Source organism: Artemia franciscana, chromosome 3, assembly GCF_032884065.1.
Source record: "Artemia franciscana chromosome 3, ASM3288406v1, whole genome shotgun sequence".
In the NCBI taxonomy this organism is placed as follows: Eukaryota; Metazoa; Arthropoda; class Branchiopoda; order Anostraca; family Artemiidae; genus Artemia; species Artemia franciscana.
The window spans coordinates 3,862,511-3,881,085 of NC_088865.1; the positions used below are offsets into that span (position 1 = coordinate 3,862,511).

General features: G+C 33.7%; 1 protein-coding gene across 3 annotated transcripts; it reads left to right on the forward strand.

Annotated features, from left to right (window-relative positions):
• The first annotated feature begins 143 nt into the window (after positions 1-143).
• Positions 144-17,727, forward strand: LOC136024770 (uncharacterized). Of its 3 annotated transcripts, none has more exons than XM_065700225.1 (4): positions 144-1,177; positions 5,625-6,061; positions 15,457-15,616; positions 17,538-17,727. In XM_065700225.1, the coding sequence occupies exons 1-3, from the start codon at positions 186-188 to the stop codon at positions 15,606-15,608; spliced, it is 1,581 nt and encodes a 526-aa protein (XP_065556297.1). In that variant the 5' UTR covers positions 144-185; the 3' UTR covers positions 15,609-15,616; positions 17,538-17,727. The 3 variants fall into 3 exon arrangements, with proteins under 3 accessions (XP_065556297.1, XP_065556298.1, XP_065556296.1); XM_065700226.1 differs by lacking the exon at positions 17,538-17,727 and adding an exon at positions 16,546-16,963; XM_065700224.1 differs by lacking the exon at positions 17,538-17,727 and having other exon boundaries at positions 15,457-16,963.
• The last annotated feature ends 848 nt before the right edge of the window (positions 17,728-18,575 follow it).

Here is an 18,575-nt window from a genome sequence, read left to right on the forward strand (position 1 = left end):
TTATAGTTGATAAACTTCCTGTATAAGTAAAAAGAAAAATAAATCTGAGTTTATTTCCAAGATATGATTGTTTAATTGAAACAAATACGTGAGGTGCCATAAATTTTGTTTATACTAGATAAGAAGATAGGCGAAGTAATCAAAAAGGAAACAGTCAGTTTTAAAGCTCAACTAATATAGTCAAAATGGTGAACTTCGGAAAAAGTCTTGGTGTTCTGAGCAGTGAAATACCTTACCAAAGAATTTCTCGACCGGAAAATCTTAAAAAGAAAGAATGGATTTTAAAGTCTTTTGGGCTTATTATTGTAATGTTACTTTTCAGTTTTTGTTTTTATACTATGCTGCGGATGCAGAGGTGCCGTGTTCGAGTTAATGGTCAGCATTTAGAATGTGGAAGAGAACAAGTCTTTTTACAAGGAAAGGAATTACACGACAATGGTTTAATTATGAAATCACTCGCGAACGGTGTAGCGAAAACGCCCTTTCCTCAACTCCCTTTGCCAGCTTTGATACTGAAATACATTGACCAGTCGGCTTTCACTTTTGAAAAATATTGTCGAGAGCTTGTCAGCACTGGTGGAAACTTGTTAACCTGGGATTTAGACATACCATTTAATCCAAAATTAAATGTAAATCCACTTCAATTATTTGGCATTCGTACACTACTCGACATTGCACAGAAATATAATATTTTTATTGTTCTTAGTATAACAGGCTCAGATCAGATAAATGAGAGTGACAAAATCACATATGAGGACATAGACCTGTTTATACACAATGTGATCACTCCAATAATTCACACACTTAAAGGTCACTCTTCACTCTTGGCTTATAGTCCTTTAGCTAGAGCAGATGACATGCTCGAACTAACTGATGCTGATGATCTTTGTACTAATACCACCATCCTTGAGAGTGTTGGGATTGACGAGAGATATCCAAGTGGGATAAGTATAAGGATGGTGCAGTATTTTGTTGCTAGAGTTACCGAAATTGTTCACACAATCGACCCTGGAGAACTAGTGACGGTTACTTCTTCTAGTCTCTTAGGAGTTAAGCCTGTTGGTCATCCCGGTTTTTTTTCTGACTACTGCTTGGAAAAAGCCTGCCCTGAATGTAACAGCCATAAATCTGCCTTGGATTTCTACATGCCCGCAAGCTTTGGCATAAAAGATGGAAAGTAAGTGACTATCTACTATTTTTGGCGAAATTTAAGAGGGTATAGCTACAGCCAAAATACTATTTCATTGAGCTAGTGAGCATGGAGGAGACATAGATTGATAGTAAGACATATAAATAGAGAGAGAGAGAAAGAAAGAGAAGAGAGAGAGAGAGAGCACATGTTTAACCGTAGAATTTAATGCTTTTAACATATTTACATGAATCAAACTTTTCTCAACGATCTTCATCTCCACAATTCAATTAGTTCTCATCTTTCATTGTAAAGTAGTAGAATATAGATAGTTTGGCCCTGGTAGATGATAGCAAAACCGTGAACAAGGCTTTTTGTGTGCAACATTCATGGCTTAGCTCTGGCTTTTTTCTATCATGGCCATCCAAATCTGAAACGTGACTTCTTTTTTCAATAGCTAAGAGTAAGTATAAAATGTTAGAATAAACCCAATATAAAAAAATTGGAATATAAATTAGAGGTCAGGTGATGTATTTTTTCTACAGAGGTCAACTCAGATAACAGATAAAGTATTTCTTTTGATTTTAAACTTCAAAAACGCTTCTGGAAAGTACGGATCAGTCCCATTTACGATCATCCCAGGGACAGTGAAAATACTTTGTATAAACGGAGATGCCACACATTCAATGTTTTTTTCTAGGGTACCAGAATTAGTAAGCTGATACCGTGGCTTTAGACTAATGAGATCCCGAAATTACCAAATAACACCCCAAATATATATAAAACAGAGTATTGACCCAGGTACTGGAGACAAGAATTTAGTAAGAACCCCGATTGTTGTCTTCTCGTGAATGTCGATCTAATCCTCCGCTAGTCAAGAATACTAGGAGAAAAGCTGAACTTTGTTCGCTGACCAGCTATTAAATAACAGGCTTAACCTAAAATTCACCATAACGCTATGCAAATTAAGTATTATGGGATTTGACCAAATATTTTTGTGTGATCCGCCTGAAAAAGACACCTGAGAAGAAAATATACAACCAACAACCATTCAGTTATCCCCTAAGGCTACACAGAAATGCCCACAGGTGATATTCGGAAGAAGAAAAAATCCCATTCGAAGCTTTCGTTGGCAACCTTTGGTATCACGGACAGTGTATTATTGTCTTTAATTTATTTTTATGCCTTTTTTGCATACATTTCCTTTCATTTTTTTATTGTATTTAACATGGGTTGTTTATCAGTGTCTTAATCCATTCTGGGAATTCATAACTTTCAAATATTTAATGACGTAATGTTGCTCAAATGTTTGTACGTAGATTAAACATGATAAACGTAAAGGTTTCTCTCGGAAATTAACGTGACTTACAAATCGAACTCTAAAATTTTTTGCGCTAGCGTTAATCCCAACATACAAATACATAAAGAGAAAGAAATATGTTTGAGGGATTGCGGTGTAAACATACTAGAGTAGATGGGGAAGTGATGCGTACTGTTTTTTTCTCATCATTATTCAGAAGTGCGTGGTGACGCAGTGGGATTGATCTCTGCTTGGTAGTCACAGCCTAGATACCAATATACAGTTATGAAAACTCCTATCTTGCCCATGAAAAGCTTTTGATACAGAGCTCTGAACTTGGCGCCTCCTCCAAGCCCGCGATCCGACGCGTAGATCGTACTACAAAACCATAGGCGGGAGATTTTGTTTTGTTTCTTACACAACTTAGATACCAATATTGGTTATCTAAGCTGTGCTGCCAGTTTCCTGTCTATCGCTACTGCGCACTGTGCCCCCCACAAAAAAAAATCGATTTTTCATAACTGTATTGGTATCTAAGCTGTGTTGGCAGTACAGAAGCCTGGATCTCAATCTCAGCTGCAGCAACCCGCCACAGTGATTGAGCACTCTTTACTTTCATTAGAAGAGATTTTTGTTTGTTCGTTTAATCTATAGTTAAAATTGAAAACGATACTTCTTGGCTCACTCACAAATCAATTATCGGCGTGGTTATGGTTTTCTTTATGCACGTAACAGGGGAGCACTAACAACAACCATTATAAATAAAAAAAGACATCTAGCCTTTTCTCAAAAGGTCCCCGATTGACACAGATGAAATTGTAATCACACTGGGCAAAGAAACTTATCACGGTGGTTGAACGAAGATCAGTAAAAAATATAAATTAATTCTCATTCCTGGATTATTTTAAATTTACTAATCATGTATTTTCAATCCTAACGCAAACGCTAATCTTAAACAGTAAATAGTAAAACGGTTAAGAAAACGGTTTCTTAACGGTATTAAATAAAAAAACAAGTTTTTTTTCAACTGAAAGTAAGGAGCGACATTAAAACTTAAAACGAGCAGAAATTACCCCGTATATGAAAGGGGATGTTCCCTTTTCAACGCCCCCCTTTTTACGCTAAAGTTTGACTCTTCCTCTCAACTCTACTTTTTAAAACAGTAAAAACTTTAGCGTAAAGAGCAGGGCGTTGAAGAGGGATCATCCCCTTTCATATACGGGGTAATTTCTGCTCGTTTTAAGTTTTAATGTCGCTCCTTACTTTCAGTTGAAAAAAAATGTTTTTTTATATTTAATTTCTGAACGTTTTTTAGTTAATCCATGTTTTGATTTCGGCTCTCCGCAGATGAATAATTAAAGCAGAATTTGCATATTTATTTATTTGGCTAAATCGCTTTCCCATAGTTTTGATCGAATGATTTTGAGAAAAAAGGAGGGGAGAGGAGGCCCAGTTGTCCTCCAATTTTTGGGTACTTAAAAAGGCGACTAGAAATTTTAATTTTATTAAGAACGTTTTCATTAGTAAAAGATATACGTAACTTACGAATTAGCTTACGTAATAAACTTCTATATTCGTATGTTTTCATTACGCATATGAGAGAGTTCGCCCACTAGTTAATACATTGCTCTTTACGCTAAAGCTTAAATTTCTTGCCCTGAGTCACAAAGGCCGTAGGATAAATAGTTGAAATTACTAAATATACTTTAGCGTAAAGAGTGAGGTATTAGGAGGAGGTGAACCCCCTTATATGCGTAATATTTTCCGTTCGTTTTAAGTTTTAATGCTATTCCTTACCTTCAGCTGAAAAAACTTTTTCATATTTATTTTTTCATTGTTTTTTTAAATAATGCTAGAAAATGCTGCGCCCCCTTCATGGAAATATTCTTCCCCCATGATAAATTCCTCCATGGAAAGTTTCCCACACATAACCCCCTCTTCCCAACCCCTCCTCCCAACCAAAAAATCCCCCTGAAAAGTCTGTACACTTCACAACAACCATTACTGTATGCAGACACTGGTCAAAGTTTGTAACTTGCACCCCCCCCCCACCCAACGGGGACTGTGGGGGACTGAGTCGTCCCAAAAGACCTAGTTACTAGGTTTTTCGTCTACACTGGATAAAATGGCTGTCTCAGAATTTTGATCCGACGACTTTGGGAAAAAATTAGCGTGGGAGGGGGCCTAGGTGCCCTCCAATTTTTGGTCACTTAAAAAGGGCACTAGAACTTTTCATTTCCATTCGGGTGAGCCCTCTCGCAAAAATTCTAGGACCACTGGGTTGATACGATCACCCCTGGGAAAAAAACAAACAAATAACCACGCATCCGTGATTTGTCTTCTGGCAAAAAATACAAAATTCCACATTTTTGTAGATAGGATCTTGGAAATTGTGCAGTAGGGTTCTCTGATACACTGAATCTGATGGTGGGATTTTCGTTAAGATTCTATGACTTTTAGGGCAAATTTTCTCAGGCTCGTAACAATTGATGGGTAGGACTAAACTTGATGAAACTTATATATTTCAAACCAGCATTAAAATGAGATTCTTTTGATGTAACTATTGGTATCAAGATTCCTTTTTTTAGAGTTTTAGTCACTATTGAGCCGGGTCGCTCCTTACTACAGTTTGTTACCACGAACTGTTTGAAAGAAAAAAGAGAATCAGGAAATTACAGATCGACATTTTGAGCGGTATTTTTTACCCGAGACTAGAGAGTCTTAGTTCAAAATCTGAAAAGAATGAACTATTTTGACAGTTATAAGGTAGAGTTTTCTTTGGGACATCAAAACCAGTTCAGGACGAAAAAACACATTAAACCTTTCATTTCATGCGTTTTTATTAATCTAAACTGAGAGGCGAGCCATTTTGCAGCGAGATTTTTAGATTAAAAACAAAAGCGGGGGATAGTAATGACACAAAAGTGGCCTCGGAAATTTGTCAAATATCATACCAGCCCCCACGGTCTCATTATTAGCCTTAAGAAAATTATTTTTCTTCTGGAATAGTGGGAGACAAATTATTTATTGGCTTTTTGTGCTATTGGAAATAAAATTGTCTTTTAAAGATATATTTAAATATCTTTTTCACCTCACAGTATTGATTTTTCTTAAAATCATTGGCTGAAATAGGAATTAGAGGAATAGGTATTTATCGATGTTCACATTTGACATACGTAACTTTTTCTTTTGTAGCCTCATGCCTTCTGTGCCATTTGCAGCCCCAATGGATAAACCAATTGTACTGGCATTCAATCCAGCTGATGAAATTGATCTTAGCGACTCCGACTTTCGAGGTCTGCCCTCTACTTTAAGGGACATCGGATTTAGTGGATTTTTCCTCAAGGAACAAAACATGATATCCATTGAAAACGATACTTTGGTCAACAGATTTGCAGCAGAAAACTTGGAAGAAGTCGATGTTTTAGAAGAATTTAATCATAATTTTGTCATTGAGTTTGAAGAAGCTGCTAATATGGAAGATGCAAGTATAGAAAGCAGTGAAGCTAGTCTTGGTACCCGAAGAATAATTATAAAAGCGGAGGCAGAAAATAATTTGAAGGGAACAGGGCCAATTCTAATGGATCTATCTTCTACTGGTGTAAAAGAAGGGAAAAATACCAATTATCAAGGTAAGATAATGCACATACTTGTTTCAATAACAACTGTGATATCGATCAAAGCCATGTAAATAATATGAACAGGAGCAGCTTACTTACATTAGTCATAGAGATCAATCCCATATCAGGCTTACAATTTGTGAGAGTAGATAGAACTGATTATCAAATGATAAGATTATGAAATTATTTGGGAGGTGCTTGTAAAGAATTGCCTGTATTTGTAAAAAATAAAAAACTTGCTTTAATATAAAAAGTAATGATAATAAAGGCTTTCTTTTACCAATACTCGCTTATTTTCATCGGGCTAAAAATCATGTAGACAGACTATCAAACTAACAAAAATATGAAAATGAATGCAACTTTAAAAGGGTCACTAATTGTCCGATGGTCATTTAAGATATTTATAAATTTGGATACAAATATAACATTATTATTTATTTGTTTGAAATAAGTAAAAACAAAGTCATTACAGCTTATATTCCTAGAAATAAGATCAATGGAAAAACTGCTACACATGTGATTAATTTTCTCTTTATAATAATCATTATGTTTTAGTTAAAGATTTAAAGAGATTACTGGTATCCCAAATACAGAGGCGCCATTTGGGCCAAATCTTGGGGTGAGCATGAACTCCATCTGCCCCCCCCCCCGATTCACTTTGTGTTGCGTAAGAAAAATCCGGGTTTTGGCAGCACATTGATCGAATATACTAAGTAAAAATGCATTTTCAGCACCCGTATGTTGCTTGGAAATGTACTGTAACCGAATGTGGAACTCAGCCACACTGACCTCTAAGATTAATTATAACAACGAAGAATACAATCAACGAGGTTAAGTGATTAAACTGAAAGTGGAAAATTCAACCAGACTACAGGCTGGCATTCCTCAGCGAGAAACTTTCTTATTTAAGTAAACAACACGTCGGTGAAAGTAACCTTCATTGTTATGCTGAGGGTTGTAACAAAAATCTCAGTGTCCCTTCAGCAGCAATCTTCCGGATCAAATATATTTATAAAAAGGAAAAACATAACAAGAAAAAAAAAATATAACAACATTCAATGTAACAAGGGGAATCGCCGAGGTTTCATCTTTGCAAAATCGTCAACAAGCTGGCTGTAGTCTAAATTTTTACTAAATCCTTCTCTGCAAATATCAAAAGGAGGTGACTGAGACGATCATCTCCTGTTGTAGACCGCAGGTAGTTTTTCACTATTTCTAGGCTAGAGAACAAAGGCTCATTGCTCGCTGTTGTCTCAGGAAGTGTGGTAGCAATACGAAGTACTTTAATCACTTCTGAGTAAGCCACTGGTAATGCCTGAAGATGGTCGACAATGTCTAGGAAGTTTTCCGGTGTTTTCTCCTCATTGGGCAAACAACGCTTGGCAATACCAGCTTGAGATTCGAGAAGAATGCTGTCGATATCCAACTCGCCGTAAAGAGAAGAGAAAAGCTTGAGCTGCTCCGTGTCCATAAGCTTGGTTGAGCTTGGATCCAAGGCTTCGAGCGTACTCAGCACTGGCAATTTATCTGTGAACCTTCTGTCAAATTCAGCTAGTACACGGTCAAAAGTTTTGAAGTATTCTTGCTTCATTTCATTCGCCAAAGTAGTAGTCCAATTTCCAGATTCGATGAAATTCTTTCCTAGCGTCAAAGTTGTCACAAATTGTTTCCGATGCTTGGTGATCTTTTGAGTTCTTCAAGGTCGTCCTTTCTGACCAACAGAGGAGGGTCTAGTTGCGGGTCCATTCACAGGAGGTACTTCAATTTCGAGTTCTGTTGCAAACTCATCTGAATGCAGGTCGGTGAGTTTGCTTCTTGTGCCCTGAGTCAGGGTACGCGATCGAGAAATAACCAAGTCGACTGCGACGGCATGGAGTTGCTGAGACAGCGATTTCGTCGCTCGCGTAATTGCTTCTATGTAATGCAGTTGGAAGATAACAAGGAACGATTCCATCAAGAAATGATAGGCCAGGAACTGACCTATTTTAGTCTATCAACTTAGAGGAATTACTGCAAATATTTATAATTTATAATATTAATATAATCATCTAGGAAACGGGCATTTGACAGAACTTGAGAATTAGATTATGTAGCTAACTTGCTTTCAAAGTTTACAATGGTTAATAGCCGATAGTGTTATTATTATGGCCGGCAAAGGACCCTTTTTGGTGGAAGCTTGGGCCCCTGGAAAATTTGGGGTGGGCATTTGCCCACCCCTGCCCCACCCAAATGGCGCCTCTGCCCAAATATCAAAACCTAAATGGGAAATTCATGTGCCTTCACCTGTGGAAGACACTTTAATGAACAAGGAAATTTGAAAAGCATGATAAAAAAGAAAATTGTTAAGATCCTGACATCATTATGTCAAAACCAGGATCTAAAATTAAATTTAAAAATAGAGCTAAACAAATGAAAGTACTCTATTATATTATGGCCAATTTTGAATCGTATAGTGAAGAATTTAATCAAAAGAAATGTAAAAAGACAATTAAAGTAGCAGAGCAAAAGCCATTTGATTATGGATTTCAAGAACGTTGTTCTTTTGACACAGAAAAAAAAAATATTACGAACTCTTTGGTGAAGATGCTAGTAACAGAAGTGTGGACAGAAACAGCCAATGAGTATTAAAATAGACAGAGAGATCATCGTTATACACAAGAACGAGTAAGAAAAAAATGGAATGATACAATCAATAAAAGCTGACATATTTGTGAAAAGGAAATAGTATATAATCGTTTTCATTTAGGTCATGACCACATGGCTGGTAAAAAAGATATCCCCTATTGCAATGCATAATCCCTCAAAATATAACTCTCATTTATATCTTAAATAATTAGTACCTGACGCATATTGAGATGAGTGGAGAGTTTTATATCGTTTTATAAAACAATAACTGTTAATGAAACCCAATACAAACTGCGTTCTATAGATTCACTCCGTGTTTTGGTGGCTTCGTTAGATAGGCTTTCTGAAAATTTAGCTATATGTGAATTTAAAGTAAATTATAATTTTTTACTAAATAGTTTAGGGTATGCTATTGATATGCTTGAAAACACTGAAGAATTAAAAAAAAATAATAAAGAAAGGGATTTGTCCCTATGATTATATTGATAGCCATGAAAAAATATTTGCTGCAGAAGCTCCTTGAATAGTCAAGTTTTATTCTAGATTAATAGGGAATAATATTTCTGAAGAAGGATATATAAGAACGAAATCTATTTGGAAATTATTTAATTGTTAGACGCTACTAGATCACACTAAATTACACCTAGAACGTCATGTTTAAATTATATCAGATATCGTTGAAAATTTTAGAAATGTAATTTTAAATAATTATGAACTCCACTGCCCTGCACTTCCACTGCACTCCATATCAGCACTAGGACTAACATGGGAAGCTGTTCTCAAAAATGAAACAGTTCAAAATAGGGATGAAATTTTTTTATTGACAGTGAATAGATGTAAAATTACATATAGTTTATTGCTCTTATTTTTTTCAATGCAACAGCGGAGGCAAATCTCTTTGACCTTTTCGGTTCCGGTTCATTAGAATTAGCTGACATATTACGTGTACAGACATATTACTGTTGCATTGAAAAAAATAAGAGCAGTAAACTATATGTAATTAGTTTATTAGGTATAAATTTTGTTTATTTTTATTCATGTCTTTTAGTTTTACTGCTGATGATGGACACTGTTTATGTTTTCGAAATATCCAGTTAAATAATTTTATATCTATTCACTGTCAATAAAAAGGTTTCATCCCTATTTTGAACTGTTTTACTTTCGTCATGGAAAGGCAGTGTGGTCTTCGAAGTTATCAAAGCTGTTCTCAATCACTTTAAAGCTAAAATTCCATTATTTTCCGAAAAGATATGTATACCTGTATTGAAAATGGAATAAGAGGAGGTGTATCTCAGTGTATGAAAAGATATGCTAAAGCAAATAATAAATATATAAAACTTTAATAAAATAGTACCTTCAAATTATTTAATGTATTTAGATGCTATTAATTTGCATGGTTGGGCAATGTCACAAAATATACCTAAAAAGACTTTACATCAAGATATAACTGTTTTATAATCAAGATATAAAACTTGATTTAAATGATAGATTCAATACTTCAGATTCCGAGGATGTAGTAGTAGTAGTAGTAGTAGTAGAACAATTTTACTGTAAATAAATATTTTTACATAATAGCACAACAAAAGTGGAGCTTGCAAGGATGTATTAAAAAAAGAAAATAAAGAATAAAGAGCATGGAGGATGAGACCATTTACCGAAACCAACATAAAAAAAAACAAAAAAAAACACTAAAATATAAATATAAATATCAAACCCCAAAGCAAGACATTGAAAAATACGGAAAAATAAACCACTGAAAATATAGTTAATCTGTTTCGAAAGCATACGTACCGAGCAACTCCACACATAAATCAGATTTAAACTGGTTAAAATTACCATTATCCTTAATATCCCTACTAAGTTTGTTACAAAGCTTTTAGGCTATATAAACAAGAGAAAAAGAAGACATACTAGAAGAAAGTCGAGGAACCTCAATATTTCCTCGCATCCGAGTTTCGTGTTGGTGAAATTGATGATGATAGAACCTGTTAAACAATTGCTTAAAAGAAAACAAATTGAACAAATCGAGCAAGGAAAAATAAAGAATAAAGATGTCTATATAATTATATTGTATCATCAACTGATTCAAAATGTTGGTTTACCTCCATGTTTAATACCATTAGCAGCTGCAAAAGGTAAAGCTGCTCTAACAATTGGTGCTTCAGCCCTATGCAGGTAAAAAAGGTGCTGCTAAGATTACTAGTAAATTTGGTGGAGCTTGAAAATTACCTGAGAAAATCGGTGGATCTTGAAATTTACCTAGCACTACACAAAAAGTTGGAGGAGCTTTAAGAATTCCAGGTACGAAGAAAATCACTGGAATGCGAAACGTTAAATTTTTTAAGAAACGTGACAGACCCAACAAATTTGTTGATACTATAGTTTCATGTCCCTATAAAAAAAAAAAGATACACGCATAAAAAAAATCAAATGATGCACTTAAACAAATATTGATATAACTGCTGAATTACACGATATTCCTTACTTTAGATGCGTTTTTCTTTTGAGCTAACTTACTAAATAAAATAAAGAAAAAAGAATAGGGTGTAATCAATTATGTCTGCTTGCGATCGACTGGAACGCATTGGACTTGTTATTTCAATGATCCCATATGCTCTTTCATAGAATTTCATGATTCTTTTGGAATCCAACTTTGAAATGAAATTATCAGCTACTTAAATACTTCAAATAAACAAATTGTCTATCATTCTACTAAGGTCCAAAATTTTAACGATGTGAATTGCGGCCATTTGTGTGTTTATTATATAAAAAGAAAGATTTAAGGGAATGGATCCACAGAATTTTACGGAAAGTTTATTTTAAAATATAAATGGAAGAAGAATTAGAATTAGAGATTATTTGTTTATCGTAGAAGCTTTGAAAACTAGGGATATTATTATTGTAATATCTTAATATCCAAATTTATATTTAGTGCTTTATTCTTATTTGTTTTCGCTATGTTACCCATTAAAAAGGTATGATTTTTAGTATGATAAAGGTATGATTTTAAAGGTTATTGAAAGAAAATGGAAAGATGATGACAATTATTTAGATACAGATATTGAACTATCCACTAAACATTAAATCAAGTTCAATTTTTACATTTTATCGGTAGTATAGGAAAAATAGAATATAATTAAAACTTTTTTTAATTACATTAAAAATTCTTATTTCACAAGACCTGCTTTTATCTTAAAGCTCATGATGAGAAATTGTATAAAGTTGGAAATTTTCCTTTAAAATGGTGGGACTTAAATTAAAAGGGGGTATATTGGATTGATTAATGATGTAGTCCAGCTCCTCTATTACTTATATTTCTCAACGTGAGTTTTGTCACAGAACAGTGTACTTTAAGTTTAGTTATTTCCTTTTTTTAATTAAACCCGATTGAACATATACTACTTATCTGTATCATCTTCATTTCGTATTTCGAAAATATCGCAAGTGAACCCCTTTTGTTATAAGTATATTTAAAGTTATTTTAATACATTAAAAAAATTTAAGTCCCCCCAAATGAAAGTAACAAAAATGCACTACAAACATTATTCCCCTAATAGGAAAAATCATGACTAACATATTCCTATCATCTTCATTTTGTATTTAAAAAATATCACAATTTAATTTCTTTTGTTATGAATATATTTAATATCATTTTAAGATATGAAAAAAAGTTGAAAATATTTCCAAATCCCCCCAAAAAAGTTGAAAAAATATAAGTTCAAAAATAAATGTTTAAAAATTTCTAAGTCAAAAGAGTGAGGAGGCAAGAAGTTGGGAGAGGGGTATTGAGGGCCCCATGGAGGTGGGATATGGATGACCATAAGTTCCCTTAAAACAAGCTATAGCAATTGATTCATTGTGGAACATAATTTCGCCGGTTTACTTTACCCAAGGGCGTGTCATAAGAAAAAAGGGGTAGCAGATTTGTCGCTTTTTGGTCCATTAAAATTCAGTTCGTGTTATTAAATATGTCCCGTTTATTTGAACCAAGCGTATGTCATAAGACCAGTCTTATTCATCCCAAATAAAAAGTTTATTCATCACATATGACGTGAATATGTGCTCATGTAAGTATACAATTTGTGCAGTCTTAGCGATGGAACAAATTATGTAGGCGTAGCGACAGAATAAATTATGTAGTCGTTGGACCCATTTACCGACCACTAATCACATTGCTGCTTGCTTACAGCTCGTTGCCACCAACTGTTGAAACCTTATGGTTTAACGATGGGCAATATTACAATATTTGTAAGGGGCAACTTTTATGTATAGTAAAATAAAGACCAAAATTATTGTATAAAAATAAAGAGTTGTCCAAAATTAGAATCATTGATATTTGGAGTCCTTCATGTTAGTTTTATGTTATACCTTTCTGTTAAAGTCAATTATTCGTGACTGTATTAATTGTACCTAAAGTGCAATTAAGTTCACCTAGAACATCCAAATTAAAGCGTATTTGCCCCTTGGACCTATATTAAGACTGTTTATACCTGAAAACAACGATTGATTTTTTTAACTTTTTTCTCTTGGTTTGCTCGAAATTACAAAGGTCTTGGGACAGCCTCACATGTCCATGCTGTTGCCTTGAACCGAAAACATAAATTAATAATTAAATAGATTAATAAGATAAGCAAAATTAAATGATTAAATTTGACAACCCTCTTTGTCTGTAAAAATTCAACCATTAACAATCTGTTGAATCCTAAAGACAGTTATACCTTCAAAGATATGCTACCACCTTTCAAATAGTCTGATGCCATTTCTTTGCAGTTTTTAATATAGATTTTATTATCCAGATACTCTTTGTTAATTTGGTTAAAGTTATAATTTGAATTTCAAAGATTAATGTAGATGCCACTTTCATTAGAATTTGAACTCATAATTTTTCCTAATTTTTTAAGATTTTTATGGTTTTTCAGTTAACACATGACCAACTGATGTGATCAGGTTTAATTTTCATTGTCCTTGATGGTGCCTAATAGGACTTAGATTTAAACAGTTTTGTCAAATAGACAGAATATACATTATTAGACTGCTATTTCAGGTGACTGTGCTTTCAAGTCCTTAAATTAAATATAAAAAACTAGTTTTTTTAACTGAAAGTAAGGAGCGACATTAAAACTTAAAACGAACAGAAATTACTCCGTGTATAAAAGGGGCCGTTCCCTTCTCAATGCCCTGCTCTTTACGCTAAAGTTTGATTTTTTCTCTCAATTCTACTTTATTAAACAGTAAAAAACTTCAGCATAAAGAGCGGGACGTTGAGAAGGGAACAGCCCCTTTCATACACGGAGTAATTTCTGTTCGTTTGAAGTTTTAATGTCGCTCCTTACTTTCAGTTAAAAAAAAAATCATTTTTTTTATTTAATTTCTGAACGTTTTTGAATTAATGCAAGTTTGATTTTGGCTCTCCGCACAAAGATTATTAAAATGAAATTTGCATATTAAGTCTTTTCTTGGCTAAATGGCTTTCTCTTAGTTTTGATCAGACGATTTTGTTAAATAAGGGATGGGGAAGGAGGCCTAGTTGCCATGCAATTTTTCGTTTACTTAAAAAGGCAACTAGAACTTTTAATTTTTAACGAACGTTTTTATTAGTAAAAAACATACATAACTTAACAATTAACTTACGTGACTAACTTCTATATTCTTATATTTTTATTATATATATTAGGGGGTTTGTCCCCTCGTTAATATCTCGCTTTTTACACTAAAGCTTAAGTTTTGTCCCATTTCTTTAAGAATAACCCCTGAATCAGAAAGGCCGTAGAACAAATAGTTGAAATTACCAAAATGCTTTAGCTTAAAGAGCGAGGTATTTAGGAGGAGAATAACCCCTCGTATGCGTAATAATCTCTGTTCGTTTTAAGTTTTAATGTTAATCCTTACTTTCAATTGAAAAACTTTTTCATGTTTCCAAGGACTGTGGGGGAGTAAGTCATTCCCAAAGACATAGTTATTATGGTTTTCGACTATGCTGAACAAAATGGCTATCTCAAAATTTTGATCCGTAGAATGTGGAAAAAAATGAGCGTGGGAGGGGGCCTAGGTGCCCTCCACTTTTTTTGATCACTTAAAAAGGGCACTAGAACTTTTAATGTATGTTAGAATGAGCCCTCTTGCGACATTCTAGGACCACTTGGTCGATACGATGACCCCTGGGAAAAAACAAAACAAACAAATAAACACGCACCCGTGACCTGTGTTCTGGCAAAAAATGTGAAATTCCACATTTTTGTAGATAGGAACTTGAAATTTTTGCAACAGGGTTCTCTGATACGCTGAATGCGATGGTGTGATTTTCGTTAAGATTCCTAGACTTTTCGGGGGTGTTTCCCCTATTTTCCAAAATAAGGCATATTTTCTCAGGCTCATAATTTTTGATGACAAAGACTAAATTTGATGAAACTTATAAATTTAAAGACAATATAACAATTCGATTCTTTTGATGTATATTTCAGTATCAAAATTCGGTTTTTTAGAGTTTCGTTCACTATTGAGCCGGGTCGCTTCTTACTACAGTTCGTTGCCACGAATGATTCGTCAATTTTGGAAAAAAGATTCTAAGTTTATCCTCAGCTAACCCTCAGCAAAAAAATTGTATATTCTGCTTCTTTTTTTTTTATTCACTTCGTTTATTCTTTTGTTTATCATTTGATTTATTTTATTTAGTTATCTAGTTTCTAGTGTTCTTTTTATTTTATTTACTAAATTTATTTGTTTAATTATATAGATTGTATTTATTCATTTGTATTGTATTTACTCTAATTTTGTTATTTTAGATCGTACTGAAGTTTTAACTGATGACAACGCGTATCGAAGGGTTAAACAAATAGAGTCGAAAGAAAATTTTAATGTTGAACTTGATGATATTTTACAGATCTTGGATCAAACTGAAAGCATTGAAAGATACGATTATGACAATGAAGATTAAAGTGATGTGTAATTTGCTTTTATTACCTCCAAGTGTTTCTATTTTAATGTATTTGTAACGTGTATTTAGTGCCAATTTGTAAGTCGACAATATAGTACCAGCTAAAGTGATTTTACACAGAGAGAGAATTTATTGAAAACTAAAGATAAATTTAAAAAAAAAGTAAAAACTATGGCTTGTACGATGTTCCCCAAACTACAATTACACACTCTTTATAATTGATCCCCATTAAAAGAAAGAAAGAAAAAAAACAACAAAAAACGATATGCAACAATACTATTCTATACTTTTTACCTTCAATAGTTTACCTATCATTATTGTACACATTTTAATGCAAAATAGATATAAACAGAGTTAGGTCGTACATGCAGCTTAACTTCGGTAATTCAAAGGTATAAATTTTGGTACGAAAGTTTGGTAATTTTGGTATAACAATTTTAGGCCATAAACAGAGCTTAATTTCAGTAATCGAAAAGTCTTTAGCAAAGGATGTGTGACGGATTTAATACTTTAGAAATGATCATTTTCTAACATATTTTGGGCATATTAACACGAAAGTACTTTTAAATTCCTCAGTTCGAGTACTTTAACTCAAAATGTGCTATGTGCCTTTTTTTGCAAAAGAATGGTCTATATCATACCCCTTCAAATACAACCAGGTTCTATTGAGTGCAGCAATCCGTTTTCATCAGTCTTTTCAGAACCTTTCCAAACAGCTTGTTTTCTGTTTCTGATTTTTTTTTTTCCTTTTTTTTTATCATAGACTAAAATTGTAAACATACATTATTATACGCTTTAATATAGAAAACATTTAAATAAGACAAAAAGAATAATTTTATAATATAATTTTTTGCTTCTGTTCAAGTGGCTAGAATTAAGTATACCTATTCTAAAAATGCGTTTTACAAAAAAATCCATATTAACCATTATCTTGTAGGGACTATGTGACTTCAAGACTGAGTTTAAGACCAAGCGGCATCATCTACTCTGCAACTGAGAAGGTCAGAACATAGTTTTCTGAAATTTTTAAATCGACTGGATGACTAAAAATTTTCAGTCCATACCAACTTGGTCTTCTATGAGAGTAAAATGGTAGTACTGTTCCATAAAATGACAGAAAATGCCACTTTCAGTGTCACAATCCTTTTGGTCACTTAAGAGGGACACTAGAACTGTTTATTTCCGTTCGACTGAGTATTTCCCTGATCTCCTAGGATCATCAGGAAATAAATTGCTCAGGTTTAACTTGTGAACATAATGAGAACCAATGATTCTGGTCGTCATTCTTACTCTACGAACAGTCAGAACTAAATATATGCTTGAAGTGATTTTGAAAATAAAAGCTAATCAATTGATATTTTTTTTGTAAGTAGAGTATCTAGTATCTACTTTTTTATCTATTTTTGGGACAGGGTCTACAGATGAATAGTTTAGGAAGTATTGGACTTCCTAACATCCTCTTCACCAGCTTATATGATGTTACCAAGCATTTTTTTTTTTGCTATTGTTTCTTCTTCCTGGCACATTCATTCGATGCCGTCTGATGTAGCTCCTCTTCCAAAGTCGGCCATTTTTAGAAAGTGTCTCCTGAAGAAACGTCTAAATCTACTAAAGAGACAATCGCTGTACTACCCATGTTAAAATATGATTTTCTCGGTTTTTTAATGTAGGAAATTGTAAACCTATAGCTAAGGGTTTTGGAGACTTTTAAGCTATGATAGCACGGGCGGTTCTGCCGTTCCTTATGCTCGGGTTGAATCTTAATTAGTACCCCTTCTTTTAGCCCCCCCCCTGCCTTACAAAAACTTTCAGGCTATATTTCAAAAAAAATTTGTTCTGAAATTGCTGTTTAGCTGAATTGGAATAAGTAGCACATGGGAAATATTTACCATTTGAAATTTTCTTTAAAATACATTTTTTAAATTTCAGCTACTTTGCGTCGTAGTTTATTCTTGAAAGCAGCTACTACTTCACTGTGATGCTTTTCCCAACATCTCAAGCACAAGACTGAACTTGCAATAGGCTTAGAAAAATCACAATGAGTAGCAGTCCTCATGAGCTTTCATATTTCATAATTTATGTTATTTTGATTTTTCTTTATAGATTTTCCTATAATTTCGTTTAGTCTACAAGTTTTGAAAGAATATCAGGTTTCTTCTTTTCCCATCTAAGAGAATTCCCAGGTGTCACCAAAATTTTACCTAGTCAGCACGTCTATCACTGTCTATTTAAGACTGAACCACGTCTTTGATAATCGAAAGTAAAATTGCACTTTGAAAAAACGATTTATTGAAAGTAAAATTGTCATTGTATCTGATCCAGAAATTCAGCTTTCACCCGATTCAGCTCTCAGCTTTCAAAAGAATTTTACCTCGTCAGCTAGTCAATCGCTAACTCTCTCTAGTTATGAGCGAACCACGGCTCATAGTAACCGAAAGCTAAAACTGCACTTTGAAAAGACTATTTATTGAAAATAAAATTGTCACTGTTGCTTATTTGTAACCCCTTTTAACCTCTCAACAATTTAAAAATTGTCGTTGTAACCCCTCAAAAATGGCTTCAAATCAACATTAAAAATACACCAATACAGGATACCAATACTAGGTTGTAAAATACTGATGTATCACTGTTTTTTTTGGTATCGAAGCTGTATCGAATGGTCGGTATCGAAGCAGTGTTCATAGAATGTTGTGATAGCGTTCGCTTGAAAGGAGCTCACAAAATTTAGTGATCTTCTAAGTAGTATAAGAGGTTGTTTCATAATAAAATAGTATTTTCTGAGATTTAGCGTAAAACATCACTTTTTGCCCAAAGACCAAACACCGATTTTGAGATATAATGATCTATAGCCAATAAATCTAAGATAGCCAATCGTTTAGTCATGGTCTAACATTCCTTATAGGCGGTTTTGCTCCCCCCCCCCTTGAAAAACGAGTAAATAGTTTTTTTTTCACGGTAACCTGTCAC

What these genes read in the sequence shown, in the direction of transcription:
- LOC136024770 (XM_065700225.1), top strand. Translation starts at nt 186, where the DNA reads ATGGTGAACTTCGGAAAAAGTCTTGGTGTTCTGAGCAGTGAAATACCT. An exon ending in TTTGGCATAAAAGATGGAAA is followed by an intron (nt 1,178 to 5,624) that starts GTAAGTGACTAT and finishes TTTCTTTTGTAG; the next exon opens with CCTCATGCCTTCTGTGCCAT. An exon ending in GAAAAATACCAATTATCAAG is followed by an intron (nt 6,062 to 15,456) that starts GTAAGATAATGC and finishes TTGTTATTTTAG; the next exon opens with ATCGTACTGAAGTTTTAACT.